The sequence below is a fragment of the Rhinolophus hipposideros genome (genome assembly GCF_964194185.1).
Source record: "Rhinolophus hipposideros genome assembly, chromosome: 5".
Lineage (NCBI taxonomy): Eukaryota > Metazoa > Chordata > Mammalia > Chiroptera > Rhinolophidae > Rhinolophus > Rhinolophus hipposideros.
The window spans coordinates 58,976,319-59,000,374 of record NC_138051.1 but is presented as its reverse complement, the minus strand read 5'-3'; the positions used below and the strand labels follow the sequence as shown (position 1 = coordinate 59,000,374).

General features: G+C 58.1%; 1 protein-coding gene across 1 annotated transcript; it reads right to left on the bottom strand.

The window, feature by feature from the left end:
• Positions 1–2,408: 2,408 nt before the first annotated feature.
• Positions 2,409–10,647, bottom strand: SKOR1 (SKI family transcriptional corepressor 1; the record flags this gene model as incomplete). The annotated part of the gene is given in 10 exon segments (XM_081048027.1): positions 2,409–2,503; positions 3,041–3,106; positions 3,619–3,693; positions 3,949–4,023; positions 5,284–5,355; positions 5,896–6,003; positions 6,922–7,012; positions 8,108–10,322; positions 10,545–10,594; positions 10,597–10,647. Coding segments are annotated over 10 exon segments (2,898 nt in total).
• Between the last annotated feature and the right edge of the window lie 13,409 nt (positions 10,648–24,056).

Sequence of the window (24,056 nt, the reverse complement as noted above, 5' to 3'; positions counted from 1 at the left end):
CATTGACGCAGGGGGGAAGGCGCGTGCACTTTCCCACAGTCGCGCTGCCCCGCCCTGTCCCAGCTCCGCTGGCCTCCCGCACGCCTGGGGACGCAAGTCACTTCCCCTCTGGGCCCCAATTTCACCTTTGGTATACTTAAGACTGAGGTGGTCCGTTCAGCCCATAGGAAATGTTTCTGCTCCCAGGGGCCTTGCGGGAAGATCGTGCGTCCCGAGGCCGCCTCATCCCTCCCCCACGCCTCACCGTTTACCCGGCGCCCTCACTGCCTTCTCTCTCTCACGTCCCTTCTGTGTCTAGCCCTCGGAATATCCGGGGGCTTGAGGACACCGCGGCCCAGCGCAGGATGCCTTGGGGACTGGCCTCTTGTCTTGACCGCGTGGTCGGGTTCTCCGCCTGCACTCCTTCCGGGTGGCCCCGAGCGCGCACACTGCCCAGCATCTCCATCCCAGGCTCTCTCAACTACCTGCACCAAATCGTTCACCCCTGATCTCCTGGAGGCGCAGGACTGCACGCCCGCCTCCAGGGTCTCCAAGCCAGGCGCCCTTCGAGGCCCCAAGACGGACGCTCAGGGGTGTCTCTGGAGCGCGGGGTCGTCTGGGCGCTGGTCTCAGCCGCGGACAGCTGTGGCTCTGCGCTCTGCTTACCTCCTAGAGCGCTGCCACATGCCGCAGGGACAGGGGCCTGAATGTTATTCTACAGAGACTCGGAGGTCTAGGAAGCACAAAAGGCGCCACACGGCACCCCTGCTCGTCAGCCGAGGACGTGAAACTGGCAGCCAGGGCTGCATGGTTCCCGATACGGTGCACTCTCCCACGCCACCCAAGCTTTCCTGCCCACCGCGCCCCACCCCAAAAAGTGCGCTGCAGTTTCCATCCTTTACCTGGAGCCCCACCGCAGGTGCACTGTAGAAACTGAGGCCTCCAGGAGGCCCACGGCCATGTGAGGCCGCAGCAACCGTGGCCGGGACGCCCTACCACCACCCGTAGGGGCCTGGCGAGAGCAGCGACCGGGACACCCGCGGCGGGCGGGCTTGACACTAACCCTAGGGCTCCACCAGGTCCGCAAACCCACTCAGACTAAAACGGACGGAATGTTAAACCGCCAGAGCTCCTTCCCTCTGGTAGCGGCTGGGCAGGCGAGAAGGAGTCTGCACCCCTGCGTCCAGTCTCGCCCTGCGGTTCCAGGCCCAGCCCCGTCCTGCTTACCTCTTCCCTCACCCCGCCCCGTGCTCCCGGGCCGGGCCCGCGGAGTCCGCGCCTCCTGGCAATTCTGGTTGAACCTGGGATTCCGGGCAGCGCCCGGTCTCTCAGGGACCTGGAGGTGACTTCCCCGATGGGACGGGCGTAGAAATGGCATAAATAAACTCTGTCGTCCCCTGCGAGCGCTGGAGGGATGTCAGAGACCAGGGCGCCAGGAACCACGCCGTCGTAGTCCTTTTACCCCGGCCCGGGCCCAAGTGAGGGTCCTTAACGCGGGGAGGGGCTGGCCTGTGCGGCAAGAGGGTGTGTCTGAAGGACTGGTGGAGAGGTCAGGCGCTCGCTACTGCCCACCTGAGCCGGCGCGATTCTCAGCCCCGGCGCCCCAGGACTAGTGCTGCGGTCCTCACGCTCCACGTGCTGCGCAGCCCTCAGCCTGCCTCCGCCCGCCATCTCCTCCAACTCCCACCTCCACAGCCCCAGGAAGTGACAGATTTTTTTTTTATTATTAAAAACAAAACAAAAGTCACGGATACACGGTGGTCTCCCCAAACAGGCTCAAGGTGGTCTCCATCTCGTGAGTCAGTTGTCGCCCTTCTTAAAGTGCTGTTACATCAAGAGGTTACAACAAAAAATAAACAAAGCAAAACCCAAAGGGGACTGCAACACAGGAGAGCAAGTAGATCCAGGAGAAGGAAGCAAAATTAACTTACAGCGTAAATAAATTAAAGTGAACCCAATACTGAATCAAGAGACTCACAGTACACTTATATCCATTGCACATAGCCACTTTGTCATTAGGAACAAGTTTCAGAAGTGGACAGGACGGGGAGCGCGGGGCCAGAGCCAGCGAAGTTGCTACATTGTAATCACAATTGGGGGTACGAGGCTGTACGGGGGGGAGAGGCCCCTTTCTCCCCTTTCTTACTCCCTTCTGTCCAATTAACCCCATGAGGTCCGATGCCCTGGAGTTCAACCGAGGGGCGAAGTGGTATTTACACTTGGAAACACAGACAGGGCCCTGGGCTCCCGCGCCTGGAAGGGGGCGGGCAAGGCCGAGGCGCCCGTGAGGAGGGCGGGCAGGCGGGAGGCTGTATTTACATCGGTCCGGTCCGAATGGCTTGTTCCTCGCTCTCGGCCGCCGCGGCCGCGGGTATTTACAAGAAGAGAGCAGCATGGCTTGAGGGCGCGTGGGCGCGGCGGTGCCGGCCCTAGGGCAACAGCGGGGGCTTGAAAGAGCAGTTGCCAGTGCAGTGGCGGGGCGTCAGCATCTTGCAGGAGAAATGGTGCAGGGCGTCGTGGGCTTCTAGAGAGACAGTCGGGCGGGCCACGTTGGGTGCCTCGCCTGCCTAGATTTGCCGGCGCAGTCCACCCGTCCCCTTCCCCCTGCACGCCGGGATCTCACCCACCCGCTTCTAGCTCAGGGGTTCTCAAGCCAGCAAATCAGAAGAAGGTAGGAGGGTAAGAGAAAGATCCTGGCGATTCAGAGCTACTGCTCTGGTTCAATAGCCCCATTTTACAGAAGAGGAAACTGAGGCACAGAAAGGGAAGTCCACTTGCCCAAGACCAGGTTTGGGGCCGACTGGCAGGTTTTCCAATGCCCAGAGCCCAACGGGCTCTTTCTCCCTATCTCACCGTTCTAGAATCATTTCCGCATTAAATTAAAAGATGCTATTTCCCTCCTCTCAGCTTCTGATCCATGTAGACTTGGCCTTCCCCTCTCACTAGCCCCGCCATTCATTCATTCATTCATTCATTCATTCATTCATTCAATCGTTCATTCATTTGCCAGCACAGTCAGCGTTTGGCACCCCTCCTTATCTTTGTTCTCCGGCTTCCGCACCTTTTAACTTCTGCTGGATGGCATAGCGCGCCTTCCGCTCTTGGTCGAGTTCGTTACACAGAGTGTCTGGAAGACATGGGGAGGGGCCGGTGAGGAAATGAGACCACCCTCAGGCCGGCCCAGGTCACAGCCCGGGCCTCACCCTCTCCGGAGTTCTCACCCCCTTGCAAAAATAAGTCTGGGGATGGAAGGAGGGGGCACCAACACTCCAAACTGCAGCCTGGCGGAGGGAGGAAATGGCCTGGGATGGCGCTTAAAGGCAGACGGATCTAACCAAAATTAAAGCAAACTTAGGCATTACTTCCCAGGTAATTTTACGCCTCGATTTTTAATTTAGAAACCATGGAAATTGCCGCGATAAGAAGTTCAATCACTCCATGTAATGATGCCTGCAAGCCGTTTGCTGGGCTCGCTTGACATTCTGAGGCTAATCAGAGTATACAAAGGATATTAAATAAAAAAAATAATTGTTAAATTACCTTCAATTTAAATCCAAATGACTGAGCCAACATTGCGGCTCCTGCCAGACAAGAGGCAGTTACTGCCCGTGCACGCGCTCACCTGACTCCCCGTCTTACCTCTGACAATTTGCAGCTGTTGCACCATTTCTTCTCGATAAGCCAATTCCCTCTTCATTTGATCCTGAAAATTATCTGTGCAAATTGATTAAGTGAGAGCTGTTACGCACAGCCCCCTCCCTCGGCCCTATTTCCCCACTCTCCATCCCCACCCCCACCTCCTCAGTCTTTGGCCTAGCGGGAAACCCCAGGAAAGGAGGGTTCAGCAGATTCCGCAGGGCACGCAGCTGCCTACATTGGGGTCCCGGAACCAGGCCGAGCCTGCGTGAAGGAAGTTCTGGCGATGAATGGGAGGAGTGGGGTCGGTGAGGAGGGTCGAGGATGGAGTACCTTTGAGACTCTGAAATTCTCGCTCCAGCTTCTTGCGGAGCTCCATTTGTTCCAGGAGCAGTTTTTGCAATTCTTCTGTGAAGGGGTAAAGGAGGGGTGTGTGCAGGACTTCGGAGGCCCAGGAGCACCCAGATCCTGCCCTGACCAATAGCCCTGAGATAGGATTCCCCTCCAGTGGGGCCGGTAGGTAGAGGCCCTCAGCGTTCAGTTTTCTCAGTGGCTTCCAAAGAAGTTGGGCAAGGAAAAGGGACTAGGAGATAGATTGCCCAGGATAATCAAATTCAGGATGGTAGAAACTATATTCCACATCTAGGTCTTGGCTCAAGGCACTAACAAGTGTGGCATCTGCTTTAGCTTTAGTGGTTCCTAACTTCCTAACCTAGAGGCTGGCCCAGGAGGACTCGAATTACCCCTTTAAAAGACAGACCTAATCCCTCCCTTCAATAATACAGAGCAGGGAAAATCTGGTCAAAGGCTTGGATCCCCACCCTGGAAAAATACATCTACTCACAATAGTTTGCAATTTCAGGAGGTCCCCAGACCCTAAATCCATGCTAAGAACACTTACATGAACCACCAATGATTTTGAAGGTAATTGCAAACCCTATAAAATCTGTAACTACGCAGAGTGAAAGACTACTGATGCTCTTCTCTCTCCCCACAACAATTTGCAAGCCCTAGGCTGGTTTGGGGGAAAGGGGAGCAGGTAAGTGTGACCTCAGAAACCAGCTCCAAAGAAGTGGCAGGGGGCTGCTCTGGCCACAGAACTATTGGTATCCGGGTCCTCTCTGTGGGGAGGCTCTCTGAGAAATCCTTCCCTAGCAGGTGCTCAGAAAACACAGAAAATGGGAGATAGAGGAGCACAGTGGTTGTAGAGGCTCCCTTCCTCTGTGCCTCAAGTCAAGGGGGGAGCCCTGCAGGCTGAGCAACAACCGCAGGACCCTATTCTGCAAACAAACAGCAGCTTTATCCCATTTAGGGTGGGGTGGCTGATTATGTATTAATTCCAGGAAAAAATTAACCTCTCAGACATTCCTAAAGTAGGAATTCCTCCTAGGAATCTTGCTATTCAGAAAGTCATGATGTTCAGTGAGTTTGGGAGACCCCGATTGTCCTGTCTGATTGTCCACATGCAGAGGTTGGTTCCCTCTGGCCACCTCATACCCACATACACACCTCTATGTCAGGATAATGTGTCCAAGGGGTTATCCTTTCTGTTCAGTGAAAACTGATTCCCCAAGAGCTCTGTCTTCTCACACTCATTCCTACAGGAATAACACCCCTGTACAACACCGCCAAGCACAGTGTAGCCCCATTTCACAGATTTAACCTCACCTCTGGCCAGGTTCTCGATATCTTTCTCCACTAGCTGGGTTCCTGTGACATCCAGGGTGAGCCCATCTTCGCCTGGGATACAAGGGCGGGTAAGTGGGATTCTGTCCTGGGAGGGGCCTTGGGAGGGCAGAAGAGGGTTTCCCTGGAACTGTGCTGAGTCAGGAAGCTACTCCACACCCTCTCCCTTTAGAGGAGACATTTACAGGCATCCACTACTACCGACCTTCCAAACTATCATTTTAGGGGGGTAGCCATCATTTTAGAGGTTGACCCACTGTAGGAGAGTGAACCCAAGGAAGACAGGCTATCTTAGGGCAGGAAGTGCCCTTTGACCTGTTTTATGTGGGTGATGGTGTCCCTCATTTACTTCTGATATGCCCTCTTCTCTTGCCCGGAAGAGCCACAAACCCACCAAAGAGGTAAGCAACTCAGTAAACTTGTCCTGCACTTTGCCCGCGCTGTTTAAATATTTATGTGCCAGCTGTCGGAAGAGACCCGCAGCCGCTTACGCTTGATGGAATCTCTTCCTCGTAAGTCGAAGCTGGTGGGAACCTGGGTGACCTGGGCCCTAGCTCACGACTGCGGGTGGTGCGCGAGGGTCCCAGGGCTCACCTCGGTCTGTATTTGCAGGACTTGGCTGGGAGATACTCCTTTGGTCTGGATAGGATTTCCTCGTTTCCAAATCGTCGGCGGTCGAATGATTGTCTTCCTTATCTGGCTCTTAAAAGCAATAAACCGAGTTTCAAGGAGAGGCAAAGAAACCGTGACCCCAATACGGCCAGAGCTGCCGCGGTCGGGGCGCCGGAGCCCTAATTAAAAGCGTCGCGGCCGCCGCTGTTCCCGGCTGTGGGCCCGGGCTCGCACCCTCAGGCTTTGGGCAGGGCACCCCTCCCCCGCGCGCGGGCTGCTCTTCTCGGGTTCCACGCCCCCTCCCCAGCCCCTTGGAAAAGAGCAATACAAGCAGCCAGGCCCACCAGGGACGGGCGACCTACATCGCGAGCAGATACTGGGGCACCGCGAGCGCGCGGAGCCGCCGGGTCTGCCTGCGCGGCTCCCGCGGAGAACGCGGCCCAGGTGGTGACCACCGACCGGTGGAAGCCGCGCTCCTGCGCGCGGCCTGCCCGTAGTCCCGGGGCCCTCAACCCTTCCTCGGGGAGCCACTGGGTCACGCGCACACGGGCAGGGCTCCCCCACCCGCGTTGGGCCTCAGCGACCACAGAGCTCCCGGGGTACCCGAGCGCACCGCCAAGCGCCCCATCCTCCGCCCGACCCGGACTGACCACGGGGGACCTCGCGGCCAAAAACGCTTGCTGAATAAATGACAGGACTTGAAAGCGGGGCCAGGCCTGGTTGTAAAGGTTTCACCCAGTGTATGAGGTGTACACGAGCGTTTGTTTGTGTGGAGAGGGCGGCTTGTTGTTGAGTAACCGAACGATGGAAGTTGTTGGGAGTTGTCGCCTACCGTCTCCTCCCCTCCCCGTCCCCCATAGTTTTTCTCTCCCTCTCCCTCTTCCCCTCGCTTTTTCTGCCTCTTTCTCCTCTCGTTTTCCTTCGAAGGCTTCCCCTGGCCCCGGCCCTCTGCCTGCGGTCCCCCCATCACGTTGGCCAGCGACCTCCGCAGGGGGCTGGGGGCGTTACCGTGGGCCTCCGGGGCACAGAGGTAGGAGGCCGCTGGCCCCAGAGCCGCCGCCGCGCTCTTCACGTGCTCGTCCCGCTCGGGCGCGTACACCTGCGTCGGCCGAGAAATGACAGGCGGTTAAGGGGACACTTGGCGGCGGCTGCGAGCCGCTTAACCTTGCGCGGCGGCCGGGAGGGAATGCGGAGGGGGTGGCGGAGGTCCGACCGCCAGTGGGACCCGAGCGCCCGGGGCCGCGCTGACGCCTACCGCGCAGCCTCGCGCCCTTGGAGGCCACATCACTGTGGCAGATTCTGGGTAATTATTAGCGCCCTCGAGAAAATTACCCGACTTACAAAGTGGTTCCCAAGCCAAGGGCCCTTCAAAGCCCCCCCACCCTCTTCGCCCACCTCCTTCGCGGCATCTTCCCTCCCTCCCGTGCCTGGTCCCCGGCATAAATGACGCCTTTCGCATCTGGCTAACGATTCATGTTTTAATGGACCGAATGGAAATGTACAAGTGTGAACACCACTCAAATGGCCAACAATTCCGGCTTAGCCGCACCTCCCCACACACACACACGCGAACTCGCCGCCGGGACAACCTGAGAACCCCCGCACACGGTCTCGACAGCTTCCCACCACGAACCCTCAAAGCGGGAATTCGAAGAGTGGGACAACTATGAGTCGGGGTGGGAGACGATTCCGGGGACCCCGCACTGCAGTGGCCGGGCCTGGAGGAGAGGCCGCCTCTCCTTACCCGCTGCCCTGCCCCGGGGCTCTGATCGCCATCTGGGCGGGCGTGCTACCCACACGGCCTCACCGGCACTTTTCTCTGGCTTTGGGTCCCTCTCTCTCCTCTGCCTTCTTCCTCCAGATCCCTTTTCTTTCTCTCTTTCTGCCGCTGTGTGACTGAAGGTCACTGCCTGTCTCCTCCTCACCCCCATCAATGAAAACAGCACACACGTTTCTCGGGCTTCCCCTGCCCCCCCCCCCGATCTTCCGAACCCCTGAGCCACGGGTCCCAGCGAGCCCGGCTCCCCGGCGCCCCCGAGGCTGGGCCTACCCAGGGAGCAGCCGGGGCCTGCTGCTCCAACGCCTGCTCAGAGCAAAACTGTCGTCCCCCACCCGGTCAGGGCCTGTCCCACGCGCCCGCGGTGCCGAGGGGTAACCAGGGAGGCGCCACTAACCGCGTCGGCGCGGGGCTCACCTTGGCCGGCGCGGGGCCCCCCAGCGGCCCACAAGGCTCTCGCAGCTCATAGCCGCCACTCGGCGGGCTCCTTTCCGGTCTCCGCACCACGTCATCGGCCGCCAGGTCCCCGAATGCGGACCGGCTGGCTGCGGGTGGCCCCGGGCGGCGCCGGGGGCGAGGGCTACCGCCGTCGGGAGAGTCTGTGGGGCAGTCGGGGCCCGAGGAGGTGGAGGACGGGGGTCCGGCGTGCTGGTCGCCGTCTGGACCGCCTCCTGTGCCGGGCGCGCCGGTCGCGCCGGTCGCGCCAGGCTCGGCCTCGTCTGGGGCGCCCTCGTCGTCGGGGAAGCGGTTGGACTCGACGTCCACCTCCGGCTCGTCCGCAGTGTCCACGTCGGGCGAGGCAGAGTGGTAGCTGGAGCTGCCCTCGCTCAGAAAGTCCGGACTCACGTAGCCGCCGGCCCCCGCGCCCGGTCCCGGCCCCCGAGCGGGCCCCGCGCCGTACGCGTCGCGGGCGCTACCGTAGAGTTTGGCGATGCTCTCGGCGTCTTTGACCACCGGCCGGAAGGCCGACACGTAGGAGCCCTTGCGTGCGGGCGGCGGCGGCGGGGGCAGAGGGGCCAGCGGCGGCGGCGGCGCCTCGTCCACACCGTCCTCGTCCAGCGGCCCGCGGGACAGCACGCTCGGGCAGCGCTCCTCGGCGCCCAGTCCTCCCTCCTTGGCCGGCTCCGCACCGTCCAGGGGCTCCGGGCCTCCGCCACCCGCAGCGGCAGCCGCGGCTGCCGCTGCCGCCGCCACCGCGGCCGCCACGGCCTTGGCTTGGCTTTGCGCGGCGGGGTAGGGCGGCACCGGGAGGCTGCCGGCCGCCGGCCAAAACATGGGGAACGTCGGGTACACGGTGGCTGCGGCGGCCGCTGCAGCCACGGCCGCGGCGTCCTTGGCTGCTCCCGAGGGCTGGTGACCCCAGAACATGGCGCCACCGCCCGGGCCGGCCCCGGCCCCCGGCGGCAGGTGGCCGGTTCCTGGGCCGCCGGCGCCTCCGCCGGTGCCCGCGCCCCCGCTGCTCCCAGCGCCCGGGCCGCCCTTGGGGTCGCCCGCACCCAGCACCGGGTCGTCCTTTTTGGGGCAGAGGCCGAAGGCCGTGGGGAAGCCGTAGGGATGAGGAAAAAGCGGCGGGGGCAGCTTCTGCAAGAGGCCAAAGCCCTTGCTGGGCACCGGGATCACGGGGTAGCTGCGGACGCCCGCGCCACCACCAGGCCCTCCGGGGCCCGCGGGGCCGCCGGCTCCCGCTGCCAGACCGAGTCCCCGCTGCGGGTGCGGCGGCGGCGGCCCAGGAGCCCCGACGGCCTCGTCTTCGCCGCAGCGCAGGCTTTTGTGGGGCGGCGGGCCTGGGGCCATCTCCGCGCCGCACCCCGGGCCTCCCGCGCCGCCGCCGCCAGCGCCGCCTTTCCCCTGCCCACCTGACCCTCCATTAGCACTACCGCCGCCGCCTCCTTGCAGCGAGAAGGTCCGCTTACGCGTGCCGCCATTGAACATGGCCTTGACGTCCTCCCAAGCGTGGCTCAGTTCGTCTGTGGCCGACTTGTCACTGAGTTTAAGATGACGGCGCCATGAGTTGAAGTTGGCGGCGTCAGGCTGCGTATACTTGGCGTCGGGTGTGCGGTGCGAGTGGAAAATGAACTTGTTAGGAGAGAAGTACATGCTGCAGTAGCCGCACTTGATGCACTTGGCACGCGAGCTGTTGTAACGCGCCGGGATGAAACTGCCACGCGAACCCCACGCGCACTCGTGCACCACATCGAAGGCGAAGTTCTCGGGCAGCTTGGGTGGCTTGTGCTCGCCCAGGAACGACTTGCACAGGCGCTCGGCCTCGCGCTTCGTGATCATGCCGCAGCGGCGGGACGAGATGGGCATAGCCCCGGCCCGACGCAGGATCTCCAGCTGCACCGGCGTGCACTGCACACACGTGATGCCCAGGGCCACGCGGCGGTTGTGGATCTCATTGTAGCTGTAGTTCTTGAGGAGGGTGTTGGAGATCTGCGCCAGGCACAGGCGCTCCTGCCCGTCGATGACCAGAGACACAATAGGCACCCCGTACAGAGACGTCTCGCCCACCTGGTTGGGTTTGAGAGCGCTGGAGCCCGAGTAGGGCTGCAGCTCTTGCTTCGAGTTGGGCGAGGAGTTACCCTCGCGCCCCGGCCCCAGCTGAGTGGTGAGAGCCTCCATGCCGCCGCTCCTGCGAAACAGAGAAAGCAGAGAGCAGATGAGCCATTTTCAGCGCCGCCGCGGCTCAGGCCCGCCCAGCGGGGCGCGCCGAGTCGGGCGCACAGGGGAACCTTGGCAATGGGGAGTCCAAGCTCATTCGCCCCCTGGACGGGCGCCTTTTGTTATTCAGACGCTTGCTGGCGCCGGAACAAAAGCCTCCGGGGTTTGGGGGAGGAGATGGGGTAATTGAGACCTCAGGAATGCCCCGGCAGCTAGGATCGCAATCCTGTTTTCGGAATGGGAAGTGGAGCCCAGAGACGGAGAGTGACTTGCCCAAGGCCACACAGCAAAGACATTGCCGAAACCAGGCTTCGCGGGCGCCGAGATCCGTGCGCCTTCGGCCACCCTCGCAGCTTGCCCTACCCGCCCGGGTCCTGAAACCCGGACTTCGGGGACCCGCCGCCCCTCTGCTCAGTCGCGCATGCACGCGGGCGGGCGGGGACAGCGAAAGGAGAGGTGGGGGGAGGGGTGGCCACTGCCCTTCTCCAGACAGCAGGGGGCGGGGGGGAAGGGAAAAGAGGAGGGTCTCCAGGCTGGGGGTGGGGGTGCGAGGGAGGCTGAGGCGACCGCTGTTCGCGGTGCTGAACTAGCTCTCTCCAAAGCACGCCGCTCGCGCCCAGCCTCAGTGCGACCCCCAGCGCACCCAGCTCCGTGCCCAGTCGGCTCCCCAGGATAACAGCACTGGTTTCCACAAACTCGAGTTTCTCCTCTCAGGCCCGGTGCCCTGCGTTCCTTGAGCAGAAAGATTCCGGCTGGAAATAGAAACCATTTTCTTTCCAGCCATCAGTGGGGCCAGGGTCATGCAGTTCCTAAACACATTCTCTGCATTTTTAGCTGCGTTCCACACCAAAGCTGGTTTCCATCCGGGTTAGAGCGTGAAACGGAGAGGTTCTCAAGGAAGTTTCTTAGCAGCCACTTCTCCTTCGCGTCTAACTGCCCACTTCCTAAGTTTTCCTCCTTCAGATATGCCATTTTCTCTCAGGCCAAATGCAGTCTCTCTGGGCTCTGGGCTTCCCCTTTTTTGGGTGGAGGGTCTCCTCTCTGAGTATCCTTCAGGCCAGGCTATCCTGGCTTACATGGGCTGAAGGGAATCCTGGCCAGTCCTGCAGCCACTGCAAGGCTCCAGGTCAAAAGTTGCTGCCCGTCCCATGCTTTGCTCGCTGGCTGAGGAAGGGAGGCGGCCGTGCCCGCGGACCTCAGCGGCGGGAAGACCAGGAGACTGATGCTCGGGACTCTCCAGGTGCCCGGCCCAGCCACGTGTCTTGAGACACAGAAGGCTCCTACCCGGCCCACTGCTGCAGGAGCTCCTGTGGCCCAGGCAGCCCCATCCTAAGGACCCCTCCCCTAAACTCAGCAGGAAAGGAAAATCCATTTTCAGAGGGGCAGCAGGTCCAGCCGGGCAGGGGAGCCGAGTTTAAAAGCCTTTAGCAAGAAGACTGGGATCTTCTGTCTGTCTGTCTCCCGCCCTTTCTGTCTGGGCGCCCCTCATCTGTCGATCTTATCCTCCCCGAGCTGTCTGTCTCTCCCAGCTCCCTCCTCTTTCTCCCATCTGTCTTCATAGCTTCTTCAAGTATGAAGCTGTTTATCTGTTACCTGTCTGTTCCATCTTTATTTCTGCGGATCGAATTGAAACAAGTTGACCCTCCTTTCGCGTTGAAGTCCCTTGTAACATTTTAGGAGGCAAAAATACTGCCCTAACTACTCGGCGAAGAGGTCAGCAAGACAAGCTCCTCACCCCCTTGAGGGGCTTTCAGGCGGGCTGGGGAGGTGGCCTAGGGGTGCCGCGGTCCTGGGAAATGATGGTGTCGTGGTCTTCTTGGTTTCCCGAAATCGGCAAGTATGCCCTGCCCGCATGCAGTGAAGGGACAGCGCTGAGCCGAGCGCGCCTTTCCCAAGCTGAGGGCCTGGGGTCCCTGCGGGGTTTTCCCGAGGGGGAGGAGGGGACGCCGGATCCCGGAGCCAGGAGAAGGGGGGCCCTAGGAATGGATCCGAATTTCGAGAGCTAGAGCGGAAAGCCGGGGCAAAGGGCTGTACGCAGCGACAAGGCGCAGCGTCTAGAGCGGCTCGGAAAGCCCTCGCCCGCTCCTGAGGCTGGAGGGGTGAGCCTGGAGAGGACGATGAGGAGGGTGGCGGGCAGCGGTAGGAGTGAGACGATGGAGTCTTTAGGTATAATAATAAAAGCAACAGTCACAAGAACCCAAATCGGAACTAAACGAAAGAAGCTGCAGGGGCAGGGTGCGGGGGCGCGGGCCACCGGACGCGAATACTCACCGTGCGGCGGCGGCGGCCGGAGCCCGGCGAGCAGTGAGCGGAGGTGCGCGGCGGGCGGAGCGCCGGGCGGGAGTCGGGGATCCGCCGGGCTCTCCGGGTGACGGCGCGGCCCCTCCCCGCGCGCGCGCACAGCCGCGCTCCCGGGCTCCCTGCGCTCACACCCGCGGCCCCGCAGGCCCCTCCCGCGCGGCGCCCGCTCTCAGCAGGTGCCAGGCGCCAGGGCCCCGGGCGCGGAGACGTGTGCCCTGCACCGCTGACCCTGAGGCAGTGCCAGGGCTCGGAGCAGAGGCCGAAGCTTAGAGCACATGGCGCGGCGACGGGCACGGCGCAGTCACAGGCCGAGTGCGAGGCCGGCGCGGGGCGAGCACGCCTGACAGCTGCGAGCCGGGGCGCCACACCCACCGCCCGCGCAGTCACTCGCGCCCTCCCGGGGCCCGCTAGCCTGCGGGCCACACGCCGCGCGCGCGCCTCCCCTCAGCCCCGGGCCTGCGCTCCCCAGGTAAGCGGCAGCACACCTGCGCCCTGCGCCCGGCACCTGCGGCCCGCGCTGGCCAAAGGGACCAGGAGGGAAGAAGGGCCCCGGGGCCGCAAAGTTTGCCCCCAGGAACCAAGTGGGGGAAGCGCTCCCTTCCTAGGGGCCAGAAGCGGTCCAGGCCAAGGCCGCGTGATAGGACTAAGGAGGGCTCAGGAGGGCGGGGCGGGAGCTGGGGAGGAGTAGCGCACTTTCGGGTCAGGGCGGTGGAGCCGGAGAGTGGCCCTGGGAAGCCAGTAGGGTTACTTGCGGCCGGGACAGAGACCACGGTGGGGGGAGGGCGGAGTGACAGCTGGGAAGGGGCTGAACCAACTCCCCCACCGCATCTGACTGGGATGGGAGGTGTCAGGACCGCTCCAGCCTGAGGAGGAGCGACCTCCTACCTCCTTAACTGAGGAGTGGACTCGGGAACTGGGTTTGGGTGCCTCTACCGAACTTGGGCAGGAGCCAAGGCCTCGCTGGGCGACACCTGGGGTTAACTGCTCTCTAGTTGACTGCTAGACTATTCTCCAGCTCTCCTCCTTCAGTTTTCCCGGGATGAGGGTCTATCTAGCCCCTTGACGCTGCAGATACCCCTTGGTGTCCTCTCTCTTCTCAAAGCTGCATTTCTATCCATCCCTCTGCCCTTTCTCTGACTGTTGGTTTCTATCTTCACCATTCCTTACCCTGACTATCCCATTGGGTCCCGGGGTTCACCCTCTCTCTTAATCTCGGTCTCTTCATTTGTATTACCAGTCGCCCTCCCTCCCTCTTTGCTCGTACCCAGGCGCCCCCTCGCCGACCCCCCCCAGCGGTATTAAGTGTCCTTAATGGACACGTTAATTAAACTGTAATTAATCATACTGTCCAGCCCAAGTTTGAACAATTACCCTAATCAAACAGAAGTTAATAATGGCAGGGATGGCCCCGGGCGCGGGGGCCGCTCGGGCAGGGGGCGCAGCGGCCACTGCGGCTACCGACGTTGGCAGCGGCGGCAGGCTCAGCCTGTCCTTGGAACCCGCGCGGTGCCATAAATCTTCCGCGGCCAGTGGCGCCGGGTCGCCCTCGCCCCCGCCCCCTCGTTTTCCCTTACGCTCCGGATTACAGGTCCTCTCCCCAGCTCCTCTGGGGTCGTCTCCCCTCTCCTCTACTTCTCCCCTCTCGCTTTTCTCTTCTCCCCTGGCTCGCAAAAACCCTGGGAAAAGCCTCTGTGGGTGCGAGCGGATCACCCAGGCCTAGCCCTTGGAGAGAGGGGCCGGCCAGGCCGGGCATGAGGACTCTTTTGCCATCTCCTTTCCCCTTCGTTAACGGATCTCCAAGGCCTCGAAAACTACCCCCAAGTTTGAGGGCTCTGTCGTTCCTGCGGAGTCTCTTCTAGAGCGGGTTCTTGCTCTTTCACCTCCTTTCGTCTCCGTGTTTCTCTTTCTTGGATCTCCCTGCCTTTCTCTCTTTTCTCCCAGAGCCTGCTCAGCCGTTTTGTCTCTCTGCCTCTGTCCCCTCCGCCTTCCCCTGGCTGTGACTCTGTCCCGTTCTAACTCTGCCGTTCTCTCCTCCTCCTCCTTCCTTCTGAGAAAAACAGGAACCTATTTTCCCTCGCAGTCCGAGAGCCGCCTTCAGCTCCCACCTGCTCATCCCCGCTCCCTTGGCCGGCCTCCCCCACCCCATAATTACAATCCCGTTCGGTAATTATTCTTAGCCTCCTAATGATTTTTTAAAAGGCATCTCAAAATTCGGTGTGGTGGTTGACAACGACCGCGGAGCCAGGAGGCCCCTGGGGTGGGGGTGGTGGGTGGGAGTGGAAAGAGGATGAGCAGGCCCTGCTTGTCCTGCCTCTATTGTGTTGTGAGCGCCAACAACGCCTCCAGGGACGGCCTCTAGGGCGTTCCCAGCAGCCTGGCCCCCGGGTCCCGGGGACTTCTCGGACAAAAGTTCCCTCTCTGGTTACTGCACCAGGGGCGTGCAGGGTCGCCTATGCGTCCCTGTTCAGCACCAAGCTGAGGACAGCTCCCTGCGCCCGCCCCGGGCTTCGCCGACCCACCCAACTCTCAGCCAGGTCTTAGCTGGAGAAAGATGGAAGGCGCGTGGAGAGAGGCTGGGGAAGCGCCGCCGCTCTCTGGAGGGACAGTGGTCTCCTGGGAACGGCTCTTGGGGGGTCGGGGCTGGGCTCTGCTCTGGCCCAGAATCCAGTTGGTTAGTATCAGCGCGAACCGCATTTTACCGTTTGCAGAGCTGGTTCTCACAACGGCCCTTGCAATAAGTATGGATCATTTATTCCCATTTTACAGGTAGGAAACTGAGGGTCAGGCAGTGGAAGTCAACCTGGGTTCTTCGGTCAATAAGGGAAGCAGGCTGATCTCCCGGACCCCAAATATTGTGCCTCGCACGCTGCGGGGAGAGCCTATCTTAATGAAGAGAAGGAGGATAAGGAAAAGCTTTTAATTACCAACCCTGACCGTGCTGAGGAAACAGGCCTAGCGAAGCCAGGTCACTCACTCAGGTTCGAACGCACAGCTGGTGCCGGGCAGCCCTGGGATTTGAACCGAGGCTCGCACACGGCTGGGTGGGACCGTTCTCCCTGCGAGGGCGCTCCGGGGCCTGCGGCCCTGACCAGAGCCTGGGGAGCCCGCAGACGCCGGTGCCCTCAGCCTTTCTCACCCCGTTAGCGAGATTCTCTCTTTTTTATCCACTGCTGGTGGCACTAAGGTCGGAGGGCCGTACTCGGGATCACGTGCTCCCTTCACCCCAGCGGTGTCCGCGCAGCTCGTGAGTCCCTGGTGTCGCGTCCACGCTGCCCCGCGTCACGCACCCATTCTGGCTCCGGCGTGGGCCTCCTCCACAAGCACATATCTTTTACCAGTTGAATTAACGGCAGTTTTCGTCAGTTAATTAGGTTTAATTTACATAATTAGTACAGTATAAAGAGGATTGGGGATAATCATGGGGTACGTAGCGCTTACTGTGTAAACACGTATTCTGAATTAAAAATCAGATGTAATTAAGGCGCGCAGGCCCTGTTTAGGCAGGGTTTTAATTGTAATGAATTTCTAATTAACACTCAATGATTGCCAAATGCAAAGGGCTGTAAAATTTTCTCGTAGTTTTGCTAATTTATTGTTTACTTAATATCTGGATATTAATCCGACGGACAGATAGACCCGAGGCCCAGGCAAGTGAAGGCGGCTGGGCGGAGCCTGCCGGGTCTCCCCAAAGCAGAGGGGAGCCCGCGCGGAGGTGCTCAGAGCCCCCGGCCCACCTCACTCCTGGTGCTGAGTGGGAAGACCGAGGCCGGGAAAGGCCAGGACTTGGGGAGGCGCGCACTCCGGCTTCTTGCCGCCGCCTAGACCCGGCTCTTTGGGATCAGAGGCCAGGACACCGCTCCTCCCAGCGGAGGACTCCCCACTCCTGGGGACATCCAAAGGAGCAAGAAAAGTCTCAGCCGAGATCCAGTTCTTCTACTGACCACTTGAGTGACCACGGACCTTGACTTGGCCTCAATGCCTGCATCTGTAGGATGGACACACTGAATGGCACTTTGCTGGAGGGAAGGATTGACCTAGTTTGAGGCCAGAGTACTAAAGATGAACATCTTTCTCCTGGAACCCTGAGGGGTGGGGCCTGAGGTGCCCTGGTTGAGTGTAGGTTGCTTAAGCTTGGGGGGAGGGGGCAGAGCCAGGAGGACTTGGGAGTGCTTTGAAGGTCACAGGGACAGGCTTTATTCCTGCTGGGGCTCTCTCTGCACTTGGGGATGCAAATTTAGGTGGGGAGGAACTGAGGAGGGAGCCCAGGACCAAACTTCTTTGCCTCAACCAGACACAGAAGCCGCCAAGGCCTGAGCCCAGGTATTTGGGAAAGAGGGTGGGCGAGTAGCTCATCTGGCCCTAGGCCTCCCCTTCCCCCTTGATCTCTAGTTCAAGTCCCTGTCCATATGCCAGATCCCTCGCCATCCAAGGGCTCCCTTCTTGTGAGCCCCAGCTTGCCACAGTCTCTTTCCAAAGTCCTCAGCTCAGGGGAGCCTCCCTGGGAACATTGACATTTCTAACAAACCCAAGGAAACACACCAAGAAGACTCAATGGCACCTAGAGGTTTCTGCCACACAGAGCAGACTGCCTTGACTTCTCCTTCCAGTGCCTGCTTTTCAGAAGCCTCAGAGGTGACTCCTGGACACTGCACAGGGCCTCCTCTGAGCCTGCCTGTTGGCCTGGGCCCCTCATCCCTCTCTGTCTCAGGCGGTTTTATTTTCATTATTGGATTTTTCACTGGTTACCATTTCCCAATTAGTTATTTGTTTGGAAGTGTTTTCTGTTTCTCCCACTGGGGTGTTTGTTTGCTGTTGTATTCCCCGGGCCCAGAACAGGGCCTTGCACAGAGGAGGTGCGCAACATTTTTCCGGTGAGTGAATGATTGAGCAGCATTTGAGTGTAAGGGCTGTGAGCCCCAGCCCAGAGCCCAGACTTGCTGGCCATAGTGACTGAATGGTGCTCTTGGCGTCTAGTGGCCAATCTGGTTCTTCAAAAGTACAGGGTTCTGTGCTCCTAGGTGATGTCTCGGAGGTCCCCACCTTCCACATGTCAGGCAAGGCTACTCAGGCAGAGCCCTGAAGGCTTCTTGTCTTAGGAGGTGTGGATGGGCCCGGGCAGGTAGGTCGGGGAGCGGCTGGTGGCTTGCTGAGCTCTCCTCTGGTTGCAAGGGGCTTTCTTCCCAGGGTCTTCTCCACTTAGCATGGTGGGGGAGAACTGGAAGGAAACAGACTCTGGAGCCAACAAAACCCGGGTTAAAATCCCAGTTCTGTTCTGTTTGAGTCTCCAAACCAGCATCTGTAAAGTAGTCCGATGTGTCTTACAGGGATGGCATAATGATTACATAAGGTGCTGGGTGTGTGACACACAGGCAGGTCTGGGATTAGAGTGAGGTACCAGGGTACAAAATTTAAGGAAGTATCCACTCTCAGGGTCCTGAAAATCCTCTCCCTAGTCGCAACCCTGCACAAAGCAGATGGTACAAAGTAGGTGCTGAGCACGAGTGAGGGCCCGTTCCCTGTCAGCCTCGCTTTGGCACCGCTGCCCCAACATGGGTGGAGTCCAGTCGGCTTGCGGGGACAGGTTCAGCTTTATCGGGATATAATTCACATACCACACAATTCACCTATTTAAAGTGCACAATTCAATGGTTTTTCATATTCATATTCATATTTCATATTCATTTTCATATTCAAAGAGGTGTGCAACCACCACCCATCACTTTTAGAACATTTTCGTCTCCCCAAGGAGAAACCCCATACCCATTTGCTATCACCCCCACTCCCCTCCCCTCCCCAGCCCTAAGCAGTCACTACTTTCTGCCTCTGTAGATTTGTCTATTTTGGACCTTTCTTATAAATGAAATCATATAAGACGTGGTCTTTTGTGACTGGCTTCTTTCACTTAGCATGTTTTCGAGTTTAATCCATGTTGTAGCGTGTCTCAGCACTTCATCCCTTTTTTATTGCCAAAGGATATTCCGCTGTATGGCTATCCTACATTTTGTTTATTCATCCATTGGAGAATATTTGGGTTGTTTCCACTTTGAGGCTATTATGAATGATGCTGCAATGAACAGTCATGTACAAGGTTTGTGTGATTGTATGTTTCAATGTCTCTCGGGTACACATCTAGGTGTAGAATTGCTGGGTCTTGGGGTAACTCTATGTTTACCCTTTTTAGGAACTGCCAGACAGTTTTTCCAAAGCACTGCACCGGTTTCTCCACATCCTTGACAACACTTGTTATTTTCTGTCCTTTTCATTAGAGCCATTTTAGTGGGTATGAAATAGTGTCTCATTATGGTTTTGACTTGCATTTTCTGATGACTAATGATTTTGGGCATGTTTTCATGTGCTTAATAGCCCATTGGTCCATCTTCTTTGGAGAAATGTTTATTTGGAGTCTTTGCTTACTTTGTCAATTGAGTTATTTGTAGTGTTATTATTGAGTTGAAAGAATTCTTTATATATTCGAGATACAAGTTCCTTATCAGATATAGGTTTTGCAAATAATCTTGTTTTGTGAGTGGTCTTTTCACTTTCTTAATGATGTCCTTTGAAGCACAAAAGTTTTTATTTTTGATGACATCAATTTATCTATTTTCTTCTAAGCGCTTTATAGTTTTAGCTCTTACATGTAGGTCTACGATGCATTTTGAGTTATTTTTTGTGTATGATGTGAGGTAAGGATCTAAATACACTCTTGTACATGATATGCAGTTGTCTCAGCGCCATTTGATGAGATTACTCTCCTCATTAAATTGTCTTGGCACCTCACTGTCTTTCCTGGTCTGGAGAAATGACTATTCTCCTTTCCCCAGGAGAGATGGGGTCTCCTCAGAGAAGGGGCTCATCTAGCTTCCTCCCTCTGCAGCTGCAAATGGAAGTTTTCTATACCTACTCAGGAATCAGGAACCAGTAATTCTGCAGCAAGTGTCCTTGAGGCTTTCCCCCTTCCCCCCACCCCCCAATGACAATTCACCTCTCCCTCTGGCTTCCCATGTCTGTGGCCCTGACCTGGGATGGAGTGCCTATGGGGTATTCTGTCTGTCTTACTGGAGCGAGAATCCTAAGAGAACATGGCCCACATCTCATGTGGAGACAGCTGTTGCTGAGGAAACAGCCTTCACTTAAGGTAGGTCAGGGTTGGAATCTCAGGGCTGCTACCTCCTAACTGCGTGGCTTTGTGGGAATCCCTTGACGTCTCTGAATCTCAGCTTCCTTGTTCATGAAATAGGCATGCTGGCCTCATAGGATTGTTGGAGAACTGAGATGAGAGATGCCAAGGGCCCAGCACAGTACCTGGCACATGGGGGGCGGGGAGCTCAAGTTCCCTCAGCTGGTGTCAATGGAAAGAGAAAGGAACCCTCCTCCCAACACCACTGCTGCCATCCCTGCCCTAATCCTGGCCCTCTCTACCCCTTTACTCCGCTTCATTTATTCTCCATAGCAATGTCCCCACCTGAAATTGTGGTACTCTTTCTTGTCTGTCTTCCCTGCTGGATGTCGGCTACAGAGCACAGGGCTAGCTTGCCTCAGTTGCCGCTGTGTCCCCAGCTGCTGGCACACGGGAGGTGCTGAGGAAGGCTCTGATGAACAAATGGTGTCTCCAGTGGCTGTGCTGGGCTGCCAAGGATTCAGAGGCTCTGGGGGTACCTCTCACCCCAGCAGGTACCCATAACAGGTGAGGCCCAGTAAGGGCCCAGACTCCAGGACTCTGGGGAGGGGCTGCGGGGAGAGAGTGGAGCCAGAGGCCTGATGGAGCCTGACGCTGGAAGACTGGGAATTTGGGAATTGGTGGTGCTGGGTGCATGGTGCTGGGGTGTGGGTGTGCAGGCAGTGGGGGGGGGGGCGCCTGAGGGTGGAGGTCTGCAACATGGGCTCTGTGAACTGTAAAGGGGTGGACACACGGAAGTGTTTGTTCCAAAGGCATTTGGGACAGCCTGGGCTGGGAAATGAAGAGGAGACATTGTTTTCATTTGCTATTGCTGCTATAGCAAATGACCACAGTGCTTTAAAACAGCAGAAATGTATTATTTTACAATTCTGGAGGTCAGAAGTTGGAAATGGGTGTCACTGGGCTAAAATCAAGGTGTTAGCAGAGCTTCATTCCTCTTAGAGGCTCTACAAAGAATGTTTCCTTGCCTTTTCCAGCTTCTAGAGGGTGTCTACATTCCTTGGCTCCTGGCTCCTTCCTCCATCTTCAAATGCAGCAGAGGACCGTGTTTCCCTGAAAATAAGACCTAGCCAGACCATCAGCTCTAATGCGTCTTTTGGAGCAAAAGTTAATATAAGACCGGTCTTATTTTACTATAAGGCTGAGCCTTGGAGCCTTATTTTACTATAAGACCGGGTCTTATATAATATTGTATAAGATCGGGTCTTATATTAATTTTTGCTCCAAAAGATGCATTAGAGCTGATGGTCCGGCTATATCTTATTTTTACGAAACAGGGTAGCACCTTCAAATCTCTGACTCTACCTGTCCTCTCCTGCCTCCCTCTTCCACTTTGTGACCCACCTTGTGACTACATCGGGCTGATTTTAAGGTCAGCTCATTAGCAACCTTAATTCCACCTGCAATCATAACTCCCGGTTGCCACGTAATGTGATATACTCATAGTTCCCAGGTAGTAGGATGAGGACATCTTGTGGGAGGAGCTGTCATATTCTGTTGACCACAGATTTCTCTAACCAGAGGCCCTTGGAAGCTGGAGTGTGTGCAGGGAACTTGCCTAACAGTTTTTGGGTAAGGACAGGTGAGCGTCTGTGCTCTCGGATTGGTGGGGGGCACTTCTGTCCCCACCCTGGGCCTCCGGAGTCACAGGTGGGACGGGTGGGGTGATGGAAAGGCCTCCTCAGAGGAACTACATTTAGCTGAGCCTTGGAGGATGAGTAGGAGTTCGGCAGGAGAAAAAAGGCGGCAGGGAAAGGTGTCTGGGGCTAAGGGCACAGTGGCTGTGATGCAAAGAGGGCTCGGCTCATTCAGGGAGCAGAGGGCCACTCCTGTGATGGGAACATGGAGTGGGGGAGAGAGGCGGGGTAATCATGCCCCCACCCTGACAGGTATGGGAGGACCGACACAGGCAAGTGTGAAGACAGTTTGCCATGCTCAGGTATGTGATTCTTTTCTTTCTTAGAGAGAATGTGATCCGTACCCTGGAACTCTGGGAACCCCCATGCTTTTTGCCCCATCTTGCTGCCTCACTGCTTTTCCCACTGCTCTTCCTGTTACTCCCCAAAAGGGGTGGAAGGATAAAAAGCAAATTCTTAGATAGGACCAGCAGCACAGGCTGTCCTCCCCCAACTGGATGCTTTTAACTAAGTCTGAGCGCAGGAGAGACTTTTTATCCTTTGCAAGTTAATTCAAACTGTTAGGGAGATAAATAAATGACAGAGCTGCCAATGGACTGCGGGGCTCAAAGGAGGGAGATTTGTCTCACTTTAGAAGAAGGACCTGGAGGGCTCAGCCCCATCGACTCGTTCATTGTGCTGTTATCTGCCAGAAAGGTGGTGACACCACAGCAATTAAGACAAACTTTAGTCTATAAGTTCGTGCCTGCCTGCAATCTCGTGGCTTCAAAACAAGACAAATGATACCGCCAAGGGAGGAAGCAAAGTCTTTTTCAGACTCTGTCCAAAGTCACAGTGAATATTTGTAGTTGCTCAGCAGAAAATTTGTCATTACAAGGCCTGGGCTCTGCTGCTCCCCTGACCCCGCACCACATTATAGTCTATCTTGGGGGACTGTCCCCAGTCTCTGGGGACTCCACCTGGCCTTCCACTGAGGAGCCCCATCCACTGCCAGCCCCACCCCACCTGCCTGTGCCCTAGTTTATGAATCTCCGTGGCTCAGGGACACAATTGCTGCCCACAATTGCTGCATTCCTCGGGGGTCCAGTCTCCAGGAGGACAAAGTCAGGAAGTGCCATTGAAACCCAGCCGTGCCATGGAGGACTGGCTGAGCTCCCTTCACCCCCTGCTAGTGGCCAGTGCCCACAAAGGACCAGGCTCGGGCTTTGTCCTGAGCCATTTACTGCTCCCACCTGCTGGTCCCCCACCAATCTTCCCCACGTCACACCTGCTGGCCGTTGCCCCACATCCCTGGGAGTCTCTCCTGCCCTTGGACTGAGCTGCTTCTGCCTGCCTGACGTGAAAACACCCTGATCCTTTGACGTGGAAGTTGGGACCTGGTGAGGTAGTCATGGGAGTCCACCTGGCCCCACTGCGGAGCCAGGACACTGCTGGCTGCTGGGGCCGCCGTGAGCTGTCGCTGCTGCCTCCCTTCTTGCCCCTCTGAAGGCTTGCCTGGCACTGTCTTCCTCCCCTTCCCCAGGACTCTGGGTCCCCTGTTCTCCCTCCACACTGAGTGAGAACAGAGACTCCCATCCCACTAGGGCCCAGACTTTGCTAAAGGATGAAGCTCCACTAGGGAATCTGGGCAGCCAGCAGTCAGTGGGGACAGAAAACGCACTTGAGACAACTTGGTGGTCTCTCTGGGCTCCCCCAACCCAAGTGGAGGCAGCTGACCAACTGTGTGATGGAGGGGCGTGCCTGGCACCCTATGGGGCCTCAGTGGGAGGTGATGTTCTGGCCTCAGGACCGCGCGCCTGTGCAGATATCTGGAAGCACATGCCTCCCCGCAAAGATGCAGGTCTGTTCAGCACGCACATTTGGCCTCCAGGCAGGTTCCTGCAGCTTCCCGGTCAGGTTATGTAAGAGCATTCAGCCCACCTTTCCGGCAGGACCACCTCCCGCTGGGCTGGGCCCCACGGACTGTGTCTAACCACATCTGGGGAAAAGGGTACCATCTGCCTTCCCTTTGTCCCCATTGTCTTTTGAGAGGTTCTCCGAAGCCCTGGGATTCTGGAACCCTTGTTTCACACGAGGGGAAAAAGCGAAGGACAGAACCAGGAAGAGACAGTGGCCTAAGTGCTGAGGGGCCTTTGTGCCTCCAAGCCAGGGTGACACCTTCTTCCCAGTGTGAGCTGGGGACCCTGTGAGGACTCTCCTGTCCCAGAAACGCTCCCCTCCAGGCTCCCCTGGAGGTCTGAGGCCCGAGGCTGCATCCCGCGGGGTCCAGTCTCCAGGAGGCTCTGGTTAGACAGCACGTGGGCGTCACTGAGGGTTGCAGTGAGATGAAAACAGGATAGTGACAAGCTCTGGCGAGAGGGGGCTTCCCTAAGAACCCTGGGCCTGAGCACTCCCTCCTCCATCTTCGCAACCCTCCTGGCCTTGGAGTGCCTTCCATGTGCCAGCCCTGGCCAGGTCCTGGGGAGAGAGGAGAGACTCATCCTTGCCCTGGGGGGAAGGGGCTCACAGTCTGTACCCAGAGGAGGGAATAATGAGGTTTCCAAGAGGCAGCGCTGTTGAAGAGGGGCGTGAAGGGAGGAGTGGGAGTTGG